Genomic DNA, 19,786 nt, shown 5'->3' on the forward strand with positions numbered 1-19,786 from the left:
TCTATCACCCGCTGAAGATATACGCCGCCATATTGAACACGCTGTCAATACGCTAAAAAGTAGCCATATTGAACATCCTGTCAGGCAGTTGACAGATAAGATATCACACTTAGTTATCATTCACAATGCCAACCATGAGGTTGAACAAAACGATATAGCGATCACAATTGGAGTCGCTTCAACAGAATATCGGTGTATCGATTTATTTTTTTTATGAAGCCGAAATAACACTACCCTACAAGAGAGGTACCCGTTACCTAATCGATTACTTAATCGTTACCAATAACTTGGTCACCGATTATCGTCTTAATGACTTTTACATTGCTGTCGTGAAAAAGGTAACGCATGCGCTCTCTCAAAATAGTGTACGTGTGACTCGCTTTCTCGCTCTTACCTATTGTGTTTTCGACATTCCTTCTCGCTCGATGTTATTTACATTTTTAAGTTACTTCATTAGGTATGTTTTCGTTATCGCTAACAAAAACATATGCAACAACAACAACACGGGTAACTGGCCTATCGGTTACCCATACCGGTTACCTTCTGTCAATTCGCTTTTTGTATGAATGAAACGCGTCCTTTTTGTTTAAATAATATTTAATTCATAAATAATGCATGTTTAAAATAGTTTTTACAGTTAAAATCATGTCCTATTATTCTAGTAATTTTTACATATGTGCATTTTTATATTCATAAACTATATAAATACATTAACGTCTATTCATAGGCGTGCACTTTCCGAAGCCTTGTTTTGAAGTTCCCATTTTTCATGCGGTGGTGGTGTTGCTCATCATCAGTTTCCAGTCATATTAGTTTGGTAGGTATAGTAAAATCAGACGTAGCGGAATATAGGCAGCATGTCAGGAGCATCACCAGAATCCAAATAAGCATTGTAATTCATTTCGTCATTATAAATAACTTATATATGCCACATAGGTGTAACCATACTCTGAGGATTTTTCCGTTCAGATCTTGTGGTGTACAATGAGCAAACTTTTCGTAAACATGCACACGTAAACTTGTATTTGTTCTAAATTATTCACCACATTCGAAACATAGAAAAGATGTTCTTTCATCCATTGTTTTCTCATGTTCCTGTGTTTGCGTAGGTACCATTGTGATGCAAGTTCTTGATTACAATATGGACAAACAGTTAATTCTAGACTTTTCGTTGTTACATCAATTGTTTCAGCGTGTTGTGCATGTAAATTAAAATTCATACTTGAATGTGTTTTAGTCTTCCAATGGCATAATTTACATTTTAAATAATGACTATTGGGCATATGAGAAATCTCATGGTCCAATAATTTGTTGAAGCTTGGTGTAGCTGTTTGAAAATCCCACAATTTTTAAATTGTAAATGTTCTAGCTTCTCTAGACGATGCATAAAGTAGAATGGCGTTGGCTATCTTCACCTGGTATATATTGATATTCGGGCGAATAAACAAATGGACCACTTATAATTGCACACCTTATGTGCATTCGCATACATATAATGGACGTTGTGGCAGCGCGCTGCCCTCAAGTGGCCCAATGAAACCAGGCTAATCCTGTTCACGCGATCGATTTATATATATATATATAATAACTTTTTTTTTTTTTTTTTATTTTGCCGAGTCTTTGATGGGCAGCGGTTTGTCAAGCGTCACGATCTGAGACTGCTCAGCTACAGCCAAGCGTAATACTTAAAGAGAACAGAAGCAAACGTATTATACATTAATTTAGAGAGGTGAGAACAATCTTTTTTATAGAAAAAAGGGAGTCCGAGCTATCAAATGTGTTTGAGTGAGAGTTATAATCTTGGCATAAACGCCGAAAAGGTTCATTTTGTTCGAAATTCGTTCTACATTGTTTCAGCAGAAGAGGTTTGAAGTGTCTCGATGTCCGAGAGGGAACGCAAAAGTTCACTTCATTCAGAAGGAATGGGCTCGAAATTGATCCATTTAAAAGTTTTGTCATAAATATCACACCAAGCATTTCCCTTCGACTAGCAAGAGTTGGAAGATTGATAAGCTTTAATCGATTAGTATAAGGTGGAAGATTAGTTAAAGAGTCCCATTGGAAATTTCTTAAGGCAAATAGTAAAAATTGTTTTTGTATTGATTCGAGACTGTCTGCATGGACTTGATAACGCGGATTCCAAGTTATCGAGCCGTATTCTAATATTGGCCTAACTAATGTTGTAAAAAGTGCTTTAGTTATGTAAGGGTCGTTAAATTCTTTTGACCACCGTTTAACAAATGCAAAAACACCTTTGCCCTTATTCACTGTAGCATTAATATGAAGATTGAAACTAAGTTTGGAATCCATCATGACTCCCAAGTCAATAAAATTATTTACAGTTTCTAGACTATAGTTGTTAATTGTATATGAAGCTGGTGGCGAAACTCTCCGAGAAAAACACATGAATTTACATTTTTTGAGATTGAGCGGCATATAATTTACATTGCACCAGGTAACCAAGTGATTTAAATCCATTTGAAGCAAGGAATGTTCCTCAACACAGGCACATGATTTGAAAAGTTTTACATCTTCTGCGTACATCAAGATTTTTGAGTATTTAATTGTACCAGATATATCGTTTATGAACAACAAGAACAGAATCGGACCAAGATGGCTGCCCTGAGGAACACCAGAAGAAACATTGATGACCCCAGAAAGTGTATTTTTAAAGATTACTTTTTGCGTACGATAACCAAGATACGAAGAAATCCAACATATAAGACGGGGTTGAAAACCGAGTTGACTGAGCTTATGAATAAGTAATGGGTGTGATACTTTGTCGAAAGCTTTACTGAAATCGGTGTAAATTACATCAGTGTGAAGGCCTTTTCTAAATCCATTAGAAACGTGGGTGGTAAATTCTAGTAAATTGGTGATAGGTGATTTGCCCTTACAGAACCCATGCTGCGAGCTTGCAATTATGGGGGAAATAGGGAATGTTAGGTGGTGGGTAACAATAGCCTCAAATAACTTTGGGATAGCGGATAACTTTGCTATGCCCCGGTAGTTTTCTATTGAAGACCTGCTTCCATTTTTATGAAGCGGAATAAGAAAAGATTCCTTCCATATTGTTCGGAAAACGCCATAAATTAAAGATAAATTAAATAAATCTGTTAGCGGCTGATAGATGTTTGCGGCACATTTTTTAAGAAAGTGTGTCGGGATCCTGTCGGGGCCGTATGAATATGATACTTTTAAAGTTTTTAAATAAGATAATACATCTTCTGAAGATATAAATGGAGCTCTGATTGAATAACATGAATCAATATGGTATGGGTATTCATTAGGTGAAACGTTGGTCTCAATAGAGTAATTTGATTTGAAAAATTCCGCAAAGAAGTCGGCGATCTCTTGATCATCGCTGGAAATATTATCTTGGAATTTCATGGATGATGGAAACCCTTTCACCCTGCGTTTAGAGTTTACGAATCCGTAAAATGCCTTCGGGTTGCAAGTTATATTTCTTTTCATTTTACAAAGATAAGCTTTGTAACAATTTTTGTTCAATTGAAAATACTTGCAGCGTAGAATCGAGTACTGTAAGTAATGGTTATGTAAACCCGTCTTTTTGAACAACTTGAAAGATCGAGACTTTTTATTCTTTAAAATTTTCAGCTCTTTAGTGAACCATACTTGGCTTGTATCGGAATGTACACAAATCCGCTTAGGTACGTATTTTTCAAAAAGACAGTAAATGGTATTGTAAAAGTGAGAAACGCTTTGCTCCACATCAGCATTAAATGTTGGCCACACTATTCGAGATAGATCACGATTTAATTTTTTAAAATTGGCCTTCGCAAAGTCGAAGCGATAACTGGAGTCGTATCGTTTATTTCCGCTGTTACAAGCATAATTTACAACTTCGTAAACTATTTTGAGGGAAGGGTGGTAAGCATCTTCAGGTTCAATAATGGGTTCGCATCGACTAATGGAATATTTAGATTCATCATCCACAAAGGCTAAATCCAACACTCTTCCGAATTTAATATTAGGGATCTTTGCCAAGTTTGGAACACTCTTATTCCGCCTATATTCAAATTCCCGCACAAGTGCTCCAGAGGGCCAAAAATCGTTACTCAAGATAGTGTCAAAATGGTCAATAGGTACATCTAATCTAAAGGAAGATACGTTTCTTTCATAACTAAAATTAAATTTCCGAATTGTTACGTCATGGGTTTTCCTTTTTGAGAAGATATACGATTTCAGATCCTCCTCAGTAGTATCCCTCTCGAATCTTGACACGAATATCGATTTTTTAGGAGGGACTACAACCAACTTCCTAGTTCCAGGCTCAGTCGCCTGAGAACGGTTTGCAGGTTCAATATTTTTTCTAGCTGCTAGTTTTGTTGGAGGTGCCTTTGATGTTGAAGGCTCTACTGTAAGAGGACTTGGAGATGCTAAGTTTATTAATTCTATCGTGCTAGGTGTAGGAACGATTGGGTTCTGGATGTTTTGAACGGGGTCTAGGGTCAATACGCCAGCCGAGACATCAGTTCGTTTTCGTTTGCTGTCACGACTGTCGCTGTTAGCATTAGCAGCTGAATCGGTAATACATTTGAAAGTTTTAAACAAGTTTTCATAATACTTGAATTTATCCCCTAATGTAGAAAGTTCCTTACCGATTTCGGAGAATGCGTTTCGGAGAATATGTTGCATATGTGAAACATATAACGATGTACCAGTGGCTTTTTATGCAGCTGACGCTGGATGAAGCATTGGATTTTGTGTTGCAAAGTAGGCGACATATGTTGCTGTTGATGGATGCGCATATTGCGATTATGTTAGTGGTTCACTAGTCATTAATTGATTAGAAGTTTCAACTTGTTGCGATTCTTGTTGTTGTTGCTGGCTGCTGATGTGGTGTTAACGTCTGTTGTACAAAATTTATTGTTGGTGTTGTTATGGTGCTGGAAAGCCTTCCGATATTGAAAGTCGTTGATTAGTGTAATCTCCACGCAGTGAACTACTCCCACGGCCGCGTCCGTGGTAACTATTACATTTGAAGGCCCTTAAGTTACAGGCATAGTTGACATCGCTTACATAACCGGTTGACTCTAAAGTAAAAACCAAAACAGAATATTAGAATCAGTGTTTATGAATAACATTTTTAAAGTAAGCTCTTACAACAACGTGATCGGCGGCTACATCCTGGAGTGCAGGATAGTGGTTCACTAGTCATTAATTGATTAGAAGTTTCAACTTGTTGCGATTCTTGTTGTTGCTGTTGGCTGCTGATGTGGTGTTAACGTCTGTTGTACAATTTATTCGGGTGCTTGCACATGTTGTTATTATGGTTCTGGAAAGCCTTCCGATATTGAAAGTCGTTGATTAGTGTAATCTCCACGTAGTGAACTACTCCCACGGCCGCGTCCGTGGTAACTATTACATTTGAAGGCCCTTAAGTTACGGCATAGTTGACATCGCTTACATAACCGGTTGACTCTAAAGTAAAAACCAAAACAGAATATTATAATCAGTGTTTATGAATAACATGTTTAAAGTAAGCTCTTACAACAACGTGATCGGCGGCTACATCCTGGAGTGCCGGATAGTGGTTCACTAGTCATTAATTGATTAGAAGTTTCAACTTGTTGTGATTCTTGTTGTTGCTGCTGGCTGCTGATGTGCTGTTAACGTCTGTTGCACAATTTATTCGGGTGCTTGCACATGTTGTTATTATGGTTCTGGAAAGCCATTCATTAATTGATTAGAAGTTTCAACTTGTTGTGATTCTTGTTGTTGCTGCTGGCTGCTGATGTGGTGTTAACGTCTGTTGTACAATTTATTCGGGTGCTTGCACATGTTGTTATTATGGTTCTGGAAAGCCTTCCGATATTGAAAGTCGTTGATTAGTGTAATCTCCACGTAGTGAACTACTCCCACGGCCGCGTCCGTGGTAACTATTACATTTGAAGGCCCTTAAGTTACAGGCATAGTTGACATCGCTTACATAACCGGTTGACTCTAAAGTAGAAACCAAAACAAAATATTAGAATCAGTGTTTATGAATAACATGTTTAAAGTAAGCTCTTACAACAATGTGATCGGCGGCTACATCCTGGAGTGCAGGATAGTGGTTCACTAGTCATTAATTGATTAGAAGTTTCAACTTGTTGCGATTCTTGTTGTTGCTGTTGGCTGCTGATGTGGTGTTAACGTCTGTTGTACAATTTATTCGGGTGCTTGCACATGTTGTTATTATGGTTCTGGAAAGCCTTCCGATATTGAAAGTCGTTGATTAGTGTAATCTCCACGTAGTGAACTACTCCCACGGCCGCGTCCGTGGTAACTATTACATTTGAAGGCCCTTAAGTTACAGGCATAGTTGACATCGCTTACATAACCGGTTGACTCTAAAGTAAAAACCAAAACAGAATATTAGAATCAGTGTTTATGAATAACATGTTTAAAGTAAGCTCTTACAACAACGTGATCGGCGGCTACATCCTGGAGTGCAGGATAGTGGTTCACTAGTCATTAATTGATTAGAAGTTTCAACTTGTTGTGATTCTTGTTGTTGCTGCTGGCTGCTGATGTGCTGTTAACGTCTGTTGCCCAATTTATTCGGGTGCTTGCACATGTTGTTATTATGGTTCTGGAAAGCCTTCCGATATTGAAAGTCGTTGATTAGTGTAATCTCCACGTAGTGAACTACTCCCACGGGCGCGGCCGTGGTAACTATTACATTTGAAGGCCCTTAAGTTACAGGCATAGTTGACATCGCTTACATAACCGGTTGACTCTAAAGTAGAAACCAAAACAAAATATTAGAATCAGTGTTTATGAATAACATGTTTAAAGTAAGCTCTTACAACAACGTGATCGCAGGCTACATCCTATGAAAGTAGTGTGGTGTTCCACCTTGTATAAACGTAGGTACTGGATGTGCTCAACCGTGCACCGTGCGTTGTTTAAATTTTTCCCAAATTATTAAATAAATTATAAAATTAAAAAATTGCTTCAAATAAATGTTTTCATACATTTAAAAAAGCAATATGGGCAATCCCCGATTATTAAAATCATACAAACAGGCAAAATTGGTTAATTCGTTGTAGTTCTATAAATAGAACGAAAACAGCAACAAAACCAAAGTTTCTTTGAAAACCGCCGTACCAAGCATAGCTTTAACACATAATTTCATACGAAGTATGCAATGTGTAAAAGATTAAAATATGCAAAAAGAAGGCAATTTGGAAAACCTTTACAACAGGCATGACGTAGCTGAATGCGTTTATAACTGAGGGAATATTAAAAAAAAACATACTCAGCATCCATAACTTGAGATTGCTCTTGAATAAGTTTGTATAAATTTGCATTTATTTTCGGTTTCTTAATTTTATTGCACATTTTTTAACTAACCTTTTGGCTAACAGTCTGCTATAGAATTTTTGATAGACATCTTTCCAGTCCTTAATTTTTAATATGATCCAAAAATGTTTGTATTAATTGCCCTTTTAGATTATCTGGTATTGGTTTTAATATTATGTACATTTTGCGTAAATCTTTGCGTTTCTCCTCTGATACCATATCTTTACAAGACGATCGTCACATTGTTTACTTAGCTTTGCCATTGAGCTAGAAAAGTAAGATGAAAAGAAGTTAAAATCTATTTAATAAAATGAAAAATAAAGGACGATTCTATACAACTTAAGAGTATTTTGGCAATACCTTGAAGCGTGCTGGAGTAAAGACTACCTCTGCGATCAGGTTTTGGCCATTTGCTAATCACAAAAATAAAATAATAAAAACCTGAAAAAATATGTAAGTTTTTATAAATTGCCAATACTAAAACATTCGACAAATATTGTGATGCTCACATTTGGTAAGTTTTGAAAAATCTTCTGGTTAGGGCCTTTTGAATTAATCTTACCCTATGCACCTAACACTATGAATATTTACACACGCAACTATCTATTTACAACATAAAATTAGTTATTTACAGATAAGACTACTTTTTTTTTTAGTTTGCATAATTTTTGCTTATGTCTATTGTGGCTTAATGCTACATATCTCCTTATATAATCTAAAACCGACTGTTTTGGCTTTTCGGCAAATACATCTGTAAAGGTATAAGCACAATATAAGTATATATGATATTGGTTTTGTTAGCATTATACATAGACTCACCAAACACGATGTCCACACATTTTAACGATATAAGGGACTTTTTCCCTTTGCGCCCCTCAAGGTCATAGTCCCGTGCCAAATCGTCATGCAGCAAGGTCCGCAGAACGCCATCAACAGTACCTTTAACCCCCCTTGCCTTTACCAGCAGCCGCATCTATAAATCAAAAATTCAAAAATTTTAACAACATTATATGTATATATTTATAGTTTTTACCATCACATCAGCACTGGCTCTGTTTTTTAATTTTTCCTCTACAGTAGCCAGATGCTCAATGGAGGACATGGGAAGCTTTGAGGCAAGGTCGAGATACTCCTCATCTTCCATATCACCGGTGATACGGCTGATAGCCTGGTGAGTTCTAGCACCAATAACTCTACACTCTCTAAGTAGTTTGCTTTGTGCTTGAACTTCAGATTTATCTGGCACCTAAAATGAAAGAAGATTCGTTAATAGCGCTCAAACTATATAAATTATTTTCTTTTTACATTTTCCTTTAGGGCGGTCTCGATAATTGCGAGGCGATTAATGTAGTCCTTCTGTAACCCTTGCAGCACATCCAGACGCTTTAAAACTTCTGCCTCTGAAACGTTTTGGATGGCAGGCTCTTGGCTGTAGGGAACGCAGTCGAAACTGAAACGGCGCCTTTGCACAGCTTGTACACTTCGCTCTATAAAAAGTTTGCATTAATCTATAATTAATAAATATTGGCAACAGGATACTACCTGCAACAAAGGGGGCCTCTTCACATTCTACTTCGGAACCTGTTACTTCAAATAAATCTTCGAAGTTCATTCTAAAACGAATTGGTATATTGCAATTATAATTTTATATATAAAATTATTGCGTCATAGTGTTTGTGGTTGAACTCCTTCGAAATAACTTGACCGATTCTAATGAAAATTTGTGAGCATATGGAGTATGTCTGAGAATCGGATCTTATATTTTTTCATACCTACCGTGTTTTTGGACACAATTTTTTGTTTTTATTTTTTGTGAAACAGCATTCAAAAAAACATAAAACCCTAATGGGGATGGGCGTTGGAATGTGAGTGGCAGAGTGAGGTGGATCGCGACTGGAAATAAGGGATGGGGAAGAATAAAATTAAAAAAAAAAAAAAAAATGATTATTCTTTGAAATAGTAACACTGCATCTTCGTTTCACATGTATAAAAGATTCATACTAAAATTTATTTAGGTTTTTCCTCTTTTTTATATATACAAATTTATATTATTAGATGTTTTAAAATTTGTAGATATATAAATATAGGGGTTTATTGCAACGCACTACACTTACATATATATACATAAATTGTAACGTATAATAGTTATGACTTTACTTTTAACAATTTGAAATTACTTTAATTACAATAATGAGGTAATAATGGAATTAATAAAAGCTTATTATCTATTGGTATGCTAAAATATTTATACTTAATGTCATTTCTATTTATTGTTCTTTCTACGTTCGATAAAGTCCCTAACACAATACCTAAATCTGCTGATGAATCAACAGGTTCTTCGAAATAACTAGTTATATTACACAAAGCGTAACCAATGAAAACTTCAGCATCAATAGTTTCGCCAATAATTTTCACAGGCCCTGTTTTGTCGCTAAAACAAAAACTGTCCTTATCCTTTTTATAATCTAATATAAATGAGCCTATTCTGGAAACTTTTTTAGAATCCGCAACAACATCTTTCCTTTCAAAATATCTATTATTTAATTGCTGCAGAACCTGATTTGATTTCTTTACCACTTTCTTTAATTTTTGCATATAGTTTTCAAATTTATATGCGGAAAAATTATCTAAAGGGCCGAATTGTCTGACACAGTCTGCAATGTGCAAAATTCCATGCAGGTTAAAATTAATTCGTTCATTAATGTATAGTGTAGAAAAGAGTTTAACAAACTCTTGCAAAATTTGGTCAGCTATATTTATTCCGATATTATTAGATCTCTCAATACAAAGCAGCGAATTCCGGTATGAAGTAAAAGAAAGTGATAATGCCGATCTTCACTTCTGCAACCTTTTAATACAAATATTCCGGTATATAATAAAAATTGCCGATATTCCGTTGATTTCCAATTGCTTAATTCATTAAAATCGCGAGCCACTCTGCTGAACTCGGAAGGTACAAATTTCGATAGAAACTGAAGCTTTTTATTCATGACAGACAAATTAGTTTTAGAAATTTGCAAATTTAGGGCATCATTCTGTATTGCGAACGATAGCTCAGGCGAACGATTCGTCTCTTGACGATTTCGTCTAGCAATGGTATTCTCTATCACTTTCGTTCTGCCTTTACGTGTCTTAAGCCCCCATTACTGATACTTAGCATAGACTTGACTTGACTTGGCGTAAACTTGGCAACTTAGCCACGATTATACTCCACTTGGCGCATAATATCTGGCATCATAATCAGCGTTGAAATTTATTTTTAAATAAATGTCAATTTGTATGACAAAATGTCAAATTGAAATGGAAACAAACAAATGGCATCTCAAAATGTAAACGTCACTTAGAACTTACATAGAAAATCAAAATTCAACAGACTTCTAAGTCAAGTTAAGTTTTGAGTAATCAGTAACATGCAATGTTAATTTAACAGAACTGTAAGTGACAGTTCGCAAGCCAAGTCAAGTCTATGCTAAGTATCAGTAATGGAGCCTTTACGCTATGCCAAAGTGTAGGCGAAAGCATTTGTCAAATGATATGTTGCCATATGTATTTTATTCACAAATTTATTAAAATCACTTAAGTTTTTTAAAGTTTTTCATGGTTTTTCACTCAATTAAATAAATCTGGTAACAAAATTGATTTGTTTACTTTGGGTTTGTTTACATTTCAAAAAAAAAAAAATAAGAAAAATTATTATAAATTATTATTGGTTTTCGCGAAATTTTGCGCCAACGCCGTTTGAGAGCAAAATGTATGCATCTGCCGTATACATCATAACCGAACGGTATCGTGAAGCTCAGCTACGGGTAGAACGCAGAAATTTGCGTGATAACTTAAATGTATTGGACCTACCGGACTCTGAGTAAGTGTATATATACAAGTTGGTATGAATACTAACAGCATCTTACCACAGATTTGTTGCAAATTTTCGGGTGAGCAAGGATGTGTTTTAGACATATATATGACGAAATGAAAATGCATATGCAAACCTCGTTCCGTAACACTCACTTGCCAGTGCAGTTGAAACTATCAACATTTCTAAGATTTCTAGCCACTGGAAGTTACCAAAAGTCAGTAGGAAATGAACATGTCTCGGCTATGAGCCAACCGACAGTAGCAAGAGTCATCGCGGAATGTTTAAAAGTGTTTGAAGCCCATTTTTGTAAGAAATGGATAGTTTTCCAAAAAACTGAGGATGAGGAGAACAGCATGAAGGAACATTTTTTCAACTTATGTGGTATCCCGGGGGTCATAAGATGTGTCGATGGAACCCATGTGAGGATAAAGTCACCTGGCGATAATATTAGGCATTTATACCATAACCGAAAAGGATATTACAGTTTAAATGTCATGGTGGTAAGTATCAGTGAATTTATTGTTTTATTCTATTCCTCTCTTTCTGTAGTTTTCCTCTTACTATGTTTGTAAACCTAGCTCCTTCTGTCTCATTTTCCTCTCACTCCTGTTTTACTTCCTCATATTTCTTCAGTTATTTTTTACTTCACAGGTTTGTGATCACAACATGGTGATTACCTACGTGGATGCAAGGAATCCCGGAGCCAACCATGATTCTTTTATTTGGAAACATAGCTTAGTCGAAGAGCAGCTTAGATGTGCTTACAACAGTGGGAGAACTAACTCCTGGCTTCTCGGTGGACTTAAAATAAATAATATTAGTGTTAAATACTTTATTGGGTTTTATCTCTGAACAGGCGATTCCGGCTATCCACTGCAACCATATTTAATGACACCTTTCCGCACTCCCAGTGGCGCATTGCAGATTCGATATAATGAAAGACATAAAAAGGGTAGAAATATTATTGAACGCTGCATCGGAGTATTGAAGAACAGATTTCGGAGTATAATAGGCTCACGTGGACTGCATTACTCTACCGGAACCGCAAAGCAAATCGTTAATGTATGTTGCGCACTTCATAATACCTGTATTTTTTTTAAGCACCAGTTACCCTTTCCGCCGTTAATTGACGATGATAACAGCAACAACGCAGTTGTGGAAGAGATCCAATCACTTGCTACAAATATTCGGCTACAAATCGCAGAAAATTTGTAATAAATAAAGTTTTATATAATCACACATTATTCGCGGTTTTTTCTAAGTAAACAGGTTTGAAGGCTGGTTGTTATATACTTGAAAAATTATCCTTCCTTCATTTACCTTTTTTCCCTCCTCGTGCTCGTCCTACTCTTCTTCCTTCCCCTCTTCGTCCTCTTCCCCGTCATATTCTTCCTCCTCCTCTTTTTCTACTCCTCTTCCCACTCTTCCCTTTCCTCTTATTCTTCTCTTCCTCTTCCTACTCTTTCTCCTCCTCTTTATCTCCCGCTTTTTCTTCTCCTTTTCTTTTTCCTGCTCTTCCTATTACACCTCTTCCCACCCTTTCTTTTCTTCCCCTCCACTTTCTCGTCGTCCTCCTCTTTTTCTGTTTCCTATTCTTTCTCCTCTTTCCCCACATTCTGCTCCTCTTCCTACTTCCTTCGGTGCAGCTGTCTTTGACATGGACAAGATCCTGTCAATAGTCCTTTCTGTTTCCGTGAGTGGTGTGTGGCAAAATGGCCCACCACCTGTACCATTGAGGTTTCGCGCATTATCGGCAATCTTGCGTTTTGTCCTACTCTTGAGGTCAGCCCAGATCTACAACAACAACGATAACAGATAAGTTGCTAGTAGTAACAAATAAATTTAAATATCGCACTTACCTTTTTCCACTCAACCACGGTTCTTATTGGAGGGCCAAGAGCATTAATTTTGTTGGCTACCTCATTCCATTTAAAATCGCATTTCGATTTGTCTTCCCCGAATTGAGGAGCACCTCTTGCCAGGTCCAAATTTGCTTCCAATTCACTTACTAGCACTCCAAACTGCACGCTGCTAGTTTTCTTGTTACTAAAAACAAAAACATGGATTAAAATTTTCTCTAAATAAGTTAGTTATAATAAAATTACCTCTTTTTGGCTGCTATATCCATTTTTAATTCAACAAACGATAACTTATTTATTCTCGTTTGAATTTGACATTTTAATTCTTTATTTTATTGACTTATCGTTATAGAGAATGCTCACTCTTTTCGTCTTCGTCACGTAAGAGTCAGCTGTTTTCGTCTTGAACCGTTATCGTTATACAAAATACAAACGGGCGAACGATTCGTCTCCGAGGCGAAACGAACATTCGTTTCGCAATAGAGAATGAGGCCCTTAATAATTTTTTCATTACACCCAAATCGACCAAATGCATTGGATCCAAAGGAAACTGAGAGACCATGCCGCAATTTGCAGACTCTAACACCGTTTCCTTATTTTTATATTCTAATCTATGATGGCTTATATCTTGCCGATTCTTAAATGATTCATCGGTTCGTGCTATTCCCACACTAACAGGGAAGCTATGTTTTTCACTTGTGCAGATACATTTTGGACAAGCGTTTTTTGCAGAATGAGACATAACTCCATTGACAAAAGCACGTGCTTCCAACTTTAATACCATTTTCTCTTAAGTTAGTTACCTCGTTGCAGAAACTTATTAAAAAATCATCAGGGTTTGGTGGCTTACTGTTCCCTTGGAAACAGGCAATCAAAAATGGGTCAACTTTAGGATGATCAACTAATGCCCCCAAAATGGGCCAAATACAAGTTTTCGAGGACCTTGTAAGCTGTAAGCCATCAATCCCAACATCCAATGTCACATTATTACTACTTTGAAGGAAATCGAAATCTCTACGACACAAATTATTTTCGATACCTATATACATAAAAGTTCCCTCTCCTAAAACATCAAGTTCCACTTTATCCCGATTTGTACCTAAGAGAGTTTTTGCACACAATGGCAGTCCATCATAACCAATTTTTCGCATGGTATGAAGTAATGAGGTAATTTTGCTAAGAGGTAAGTTTTCTTCAACTGCCCACGTTTTCATTTCAGTACATTTGAAATTATCAATATTTTGTGGCTCAATTTCGTCCTCGTCGCAATCATGATCTGAATCTTCGAAAAAATAATCAATTTCGATGTCGCTATCATCTTCAGCGCTGTGTCCAAAGCCGCATGATTTAGATTCCCTGCTAGTACTGGGAATATTGTCAAATAAACTTGTGCCTAATCTGTTATTACTACTACAAGGAATATCGTCAGAAATACTTAAATCTACTCTATTTACTCCACGTATTTCATTTCTTTCATCTTCTTGAGGAGGATTATTTAATCTGCGGAATTTCGCTATGGATGCTTCAAACTTCGCCTTTTCCAAACTTAAGAGGTTTGACATTGTTCTTTTACTCATTTTTAAAACTTATCTTTTTATATAAAGGACCAGTTATTAAAATTATTTTCCACCGCAGAAACTAAAATAAAAAGGTTATGATTTGTTTGCAATTAAATATATCTGCCAAACAGAAGAAGTTTACTTAGATATATCGCATGTTTTAATGTAAGCAGATGCCGCAAATAGTCTGCTAGTGAGATTATGATCACATATACAGAATACTTGAAGGGACAAAAATAGCGTCATTAAAATAATAAATAAATGTAAGGCGCGATGTGAATACCATAGAGCGTCCACGTAAAACAGTTACCGGGTAAAAGCTTCAAAATTTAAGAACCTAAAAGCAATCAGCAAACAAACGATTCAAATAGAGGCAGCAGGTCATTATTACAAAGAGTGCTTATTATATTCTCACAAGCAGCGCCGTAGACAGAAATTCCGGGCCCGGGACTAAAGAATTTACGGGGCGCGCTATATAAAATCCACTAACACATTTGATTAACTTGAATTAATGACGTCTCATTCATGAATCATTATTTATGGATTACATTAAAAAAAATGTTTGCCACATCAACTAAATTACTTCTGGACTAAGAGCTGACAACAAAATTAACGCAGAATATTTACTATTATACTATTTTATTGTAAATTTTGGCTTCAGAAAACTCCATAGCACTACCACCGCGCTAAATGCCATTAGCACCCAGATAAATTGCGGTTTAAATCAATACCCCCACCATAGAACAGTACTCGTAGCGCTAGACCTATCAAAAGCTTTTGATACGGTCAACCATGGCTCGTTACTGCAAGACCTGGAAGGGTCTACCCTTCCCCCATGTCTTAAAAGGTGGACCGCAAATTATCTGGGTGGTCGGCAGGCATCGATGCAATTTAGAAACGAAACATCAAAACCAAGGAGAATTAAACAAGGGGTGCCAGTGTCCTATCCCCACTTTTGTTTAATTTCTACATATCTAAGCTACCTTCACCACCGGAAGGAGTCGCAATCGTTTCTACGCCGATGACTGCACAATAATGGCCACAGGCCCAGGCCCAAAGAACGATGCGCTATGCAATAAAATAAACGGCTACCTCCCTGATCTCTCCAGTTTTTTCGCCTCGCGAAACCTGGCATTATCACCGTCTAAATCTTCCACGACCTTATTTACAACATGGACGTCCCAAATGTCGACCATTTTGAACATCCACGTCGATGGCACTACGCTACCGACTGTCCTACACCCCAAAATCTTGGGTGTGACGTTTCATCAGGATCTACATTTTGGTGAGCAAGCAGCCGCAATTGTTCCGAGAATTCAGAGCCGTAACAAAATCCTCAAATCACTCGCTGGCAGTACTTGGGGAAAAGATAAAGAAACGCTCATGACTACATACAAAGCAATTAGCCAGCCGATTACGTGCTACGCGTCACCCATATGGTCGCCAAGCCTAAAAATCTCCCACTGGAAGAAACTACAGGCCTGCCAAAATACTGCTCTCAGAATCGCCGCGGGCTGTCTTCTTATGTCCCCAGAACACCATCTGCATAATGAGGCGAGAATACTCCCCATCAGGGAGAGAAATGAGATGCTGACCAAACAGTTCCTGTTGAATACCCAGAAACCTGGGCATCCCAACAGACATCTGATTGATGAACCAGCACCGCCTAGGGGCTTAAGGAGTCATCTCCGTAAGCATTTTGAGGAAATACGGCACCTGAGAACCCAGCCGTATGAAGTGAAAAAACACAAGCAGGTCCTTGGTGAACTCCATAAACAGGCGTCGGACCTTTATGCCGGGAATTGCCCGGTGAATCCAGTACTTAACGAAAATTATCCAATACTCGCGGAAGAGGAACGCATACTCCCCAGGGAAACGCGTGTCACTCTTGCTCAACTTCGTTCTGGATACTGTAACAGGTTAAACTCTTACCTATCCAGAATCAACCCCGACATACAAAATGTATGCCCCGCTTGCAATGTGTCCCCACAAGACACCAACCATCTCTTCAATTGTAATGTGGAACCAACGCCTCTAACACCCCTTTCCTTATGATCCACCCCTGTTGAAACGGCAAGTTTCCTTGGACTTCCGTTAAGAGGATATTGATGACAATTTGTGATTGATCGCGGCTATTAGGTGGGGCGAGCATTGCTACAACAACAACAACAACAAATGCTGATATTTTTTTTTTTACCCACTGTGTCAAACATGCAGCCTTCCACCCCACCAAAATCCATGTTTGCGTACAAAATGCGCCAGTTGCGATAAACAACACCCATCTATTTCGAATAAATGGCCGGTTCCTTTCAGAAGGAAAAACTTATTTCCTACAGCTTCATCCCGACTCTCCTTCTCTGAAGTAGTCCACCCCAGCAACAATGGACTTACAACAAAAAACATTCGACATATTCGACATAAAAGCTAGTGCAAACTCAGATCTGTTACTCATAGGAGATCTGAATACATGGGGTTCAGAAACCACCAATCAAAAAGGTAAAATAGTTGAAGACTTTCTGCTATCCAAGAGCCTAAAAGTTTTAAACGACATGCCACCGACCCATTTCACAACACACCAGATACATATTTACACACATTAATGTATGCATATGCTCCGCTGGCATGCGTCCAAAACTAAATTGCTCAACCCTATCCCAACTCCATGGAAGTGACAACTTCCCTTTGGTCACAAAAATGCTGTTACCTGGGTCAAACCCGCGCACCCCCAACCCGAAGATCATTATTAACACTTCGGTAATTGTCTAGTTGAGGGGTCGACTGCTAATACGCGTCAAAAAATATCGAGAGAAGTGTCAAAAGACGCGTAATAATCTCGAGAACAATAATCCGAAGGAGGAAAAGAAAAATTGTATCTCTGTCCGGAGATATTTGCAGTTGAAGTTGGCGATTTTCATGTGGTTGTTGTTTGTACCCACAAAAAAATTGTGCATCACCGTGGCGGTAGCCACGGTTATACCACACACCCGGACTTGGCATGGCGTAGCACAGGGTCATTTTCTATAAGCGCGGCCGAAGGCCGCCAACGCAGAAAGGTGTTCTGCGCAAAAATACTATGGATCCCACCCCCGGTTTCGGAGGTACCCGCGTGTCTTTTTTCGGTTTTTCGTTAATATCTTTTGAAAGAGTTAAAACTTTTGGTAGCGTATTAGCAGTCGACCCCTCAACTAGACTATTACCAACACTTCTTTTCCTCTACTAAATAAATAAAATAATAGGCGGTAGTAGTGCAGTTTAGGAGCCCCACCCTAAAGTTGGGCCAAGATTTTCGGGTGAGGTATCAAAAGACGCGGATTAATCGCGAGAACAATAATCTGAAGGCGTGTCAGGGTGTGAGTGTTCCCCACGTTGGGCTTTGGGCGCACCTTGTCCCGCTCGAGTATGGCAGCACGGTAGCAACGGCCCAAAGTCGGAGCCTCCTAAGGCCAGCACTGAAAAAGAAATAAAGAAAGAAAGGAAAAACGATTCTTAATATTTTGCGCACTAATCACTTATATAAGGGCACATTTTTTTGGTGGGTATGCCAAACCATAAAATTCCAACAACCATATGAAAATTTGTTTAAACTCTTCGGCAAATATCTTGTGGCAGGTATGAAATCCTGGATTTCCGCTCTCGGGGTCCTGATCCTAGGTCTAAAGCGCACCTTTTGACACCTCGAGAAAGTTTTTGACCAGTCTGGGCAGTTGTAAAGAATTACCGTAGCCGCCATCACAGATAACCCAGATGCACAACTTAGCGCATATAAATTTCACTGCAGGGACGCGCTGTTTATTTTTAGTATAAAAAGAGCACACGCGTACTAAAATTATTTAAATTAATCACGCGAAAATTAAAAAATCGTCGCGGACATAGATTCGCACAACACAAATAAAAATGTAAACAAACGGGAAATGTCAAATTGAAGTAAACCAACAAAAGTCCCAAAATGGGGAAATTATAAAAAGCTCATCTTCCAAGGGTTGCCAGATGAGCGGTAAGAGTGTGGTGAAAATCGGAAAAGGATGGATATAGGGTGGAAATCGTTGCGGTTGGTTTGAGGATGACGAGAGAAAACGGCACATTAAACGGTGTCTCTTATGGATACCGGCTATATAAGAAGCGATAACTGTAGAGAAAGAGTATAGTTATTGACATATATCAGCATACAAGTCTGCAGCGCGCCGCCCGCTTGTAAAATGTTATGTTTAAATTATATTAAATAAATTTATCCCTGTGCGCGAAAAGTTAAACCCGTTGCTGTATTAAAAACGTAAAGTGGTGTTTTTTTTTGTATAAAAATTAAACAAAAAAAAGAAAAAAATCCATTAAAAGGCAAAAAGCCATTTACCAATCGCGCGCTCGGGCAACCAAACAAATTTTAAATTCAGGCAGGAGCCAACGCGGCATAAACGATGTGGAATATCCTGGATCTGGTGAGTCATAGAATTCTATACTTTTTTTGTGTGCATATAGGGAATTTCGCGCCATTTGGAGTTCGCGTAACCTCCACTTCGACATCGGTCACGAATCCTCCCCAGAAATCCGGACCTGGCATAATGCGTATGCAGTCCCGGATTTCAGTGAGTATAAATCCCCACTCCACCTCTTTGAATTTCTATGAATTAACATTTTTTGTGATAATTTTTTTTTCTGTGTAAATTCCTTTTTTTTGGGATAAATTTTTTGTATTACATCCACCCTAATGTTTGTCTTTGGACATAACACGGAGGTGCGCATTTATGGCCTGAGGAGCGTGAACGCCAAATCGGCGTATAATCCTCCAGCAATGTTTATACTAAATCAAATCTTTCGTTCCTCCTGTAGGAAGCAGTATCACATCCAATCATGAGTGCTTCTGCATAGCGCCAGGGATAATTCGTTACCATAAATTTGTATCAATACCTACCATAATTTCAATGCCATAACGCTTTTCTGTACAAATATGATTATCGAAGACGGCAATCAGGAGTGTTGAGTGCATCAACTCACCTTTCAAGAAAACTGGGAATTAAAGCAAGCAAAAGGTCGCAACGTTAATATACGTATGAGGGTAGGCTAGGTTTAGTTTTTTTTTTTGTGTCCGAATCAAACTGTGTGTACAGTCGAATAAAATCAAGGTATAAATTGTAAAGTGCTGTTCCGTGACCAAAAGGGGGTCAAATGGCTAAAATTAAATAAATCCATACCTCCGTTTTTTTTTT

General features: G+C 37.8%; 1 protein-coding gene and 1 pseudogene across 10 annotated transcripts; both read right to left on the minus strand.

Annotated features, from left to right (window-relative positions):
- Positions 1-490: 490 nt before the first annotated feature.
- On the minus strand, positions 491-18,460 carry LOC137237071 (uncharacterized). 10 transcript variants are annotated; one of them, XM_067760272.1, is made up of 13 exons: positions 18,304-18,460; positions 8,854-9,021; positions 8,617-8,798; positions 8,345-8,557; positions 8,131-8,284; positions 7,672-8,062; positions 6,816-7,578; positions 6,427-6,745; positions 6,038-6,356; positions 5,516-5,967; positions 5,128-5,445; positions 4,623-5,057; positions 491-1,684 (listed from the first exon to the last, which is right to left on the minus strand). In XM_067760272.1, exons 2-6 carry the CDS (start codon positions 8,921-8,923, stop codon positions 7,932-7,934), a joined length of 750 nt encoding a protein of 249 aa, XP_067616373.1. In that variant the 5' UTR covers positions 8,924-9,021; positions 18,304-18,460; the 3' UTR covers positions 491-1,684; positions 4,623-5,057; positions 5,128-5,445; positions 5,516-5,967; positions 6,038-6,356; positions 6,427-6,745; positions 6,816-7,578; positions 7,672-7,931. The 10 variants fall into 10 exon arrangements, 9 of the variants coding, with proteins under 9 accessions (XP_067616373.1, XP_067616372.1, XP_067616374.1 ...); XM_067760271.1 differs by having other exon boundaries at positions 8,854-9,083; XM_067760273.1 differs by lacking the exon at positions 18,304-18,460 and having other exon boundaries at positions 7,672-7,752; positions 7,821-8,062; positions 8,854-9,173.
- LOC137237072 (uncharacterized) lies at positions 9,307-15,361 on the minus strand (annotated as a pseudogene).
- Positions 18,461-19,786: the final 1,326 nt, after the last annotated feature.

Source organism: Eurosta solidaginis, chromosome 1 (genome assembly GCF_040869045.1).
Source record: "Eurosta solidaginis isolate ZX-2024a chromosome 1, ASM4086904v1, whole genome shotgun sequence".
In the NCBI taxonomy this organism is placed as follows: Eukaryota; Metazoa; Arthropoda; class Insecta; order Diptera; family Tephritidae; genus Eurosta; species Eurosta solidaginis.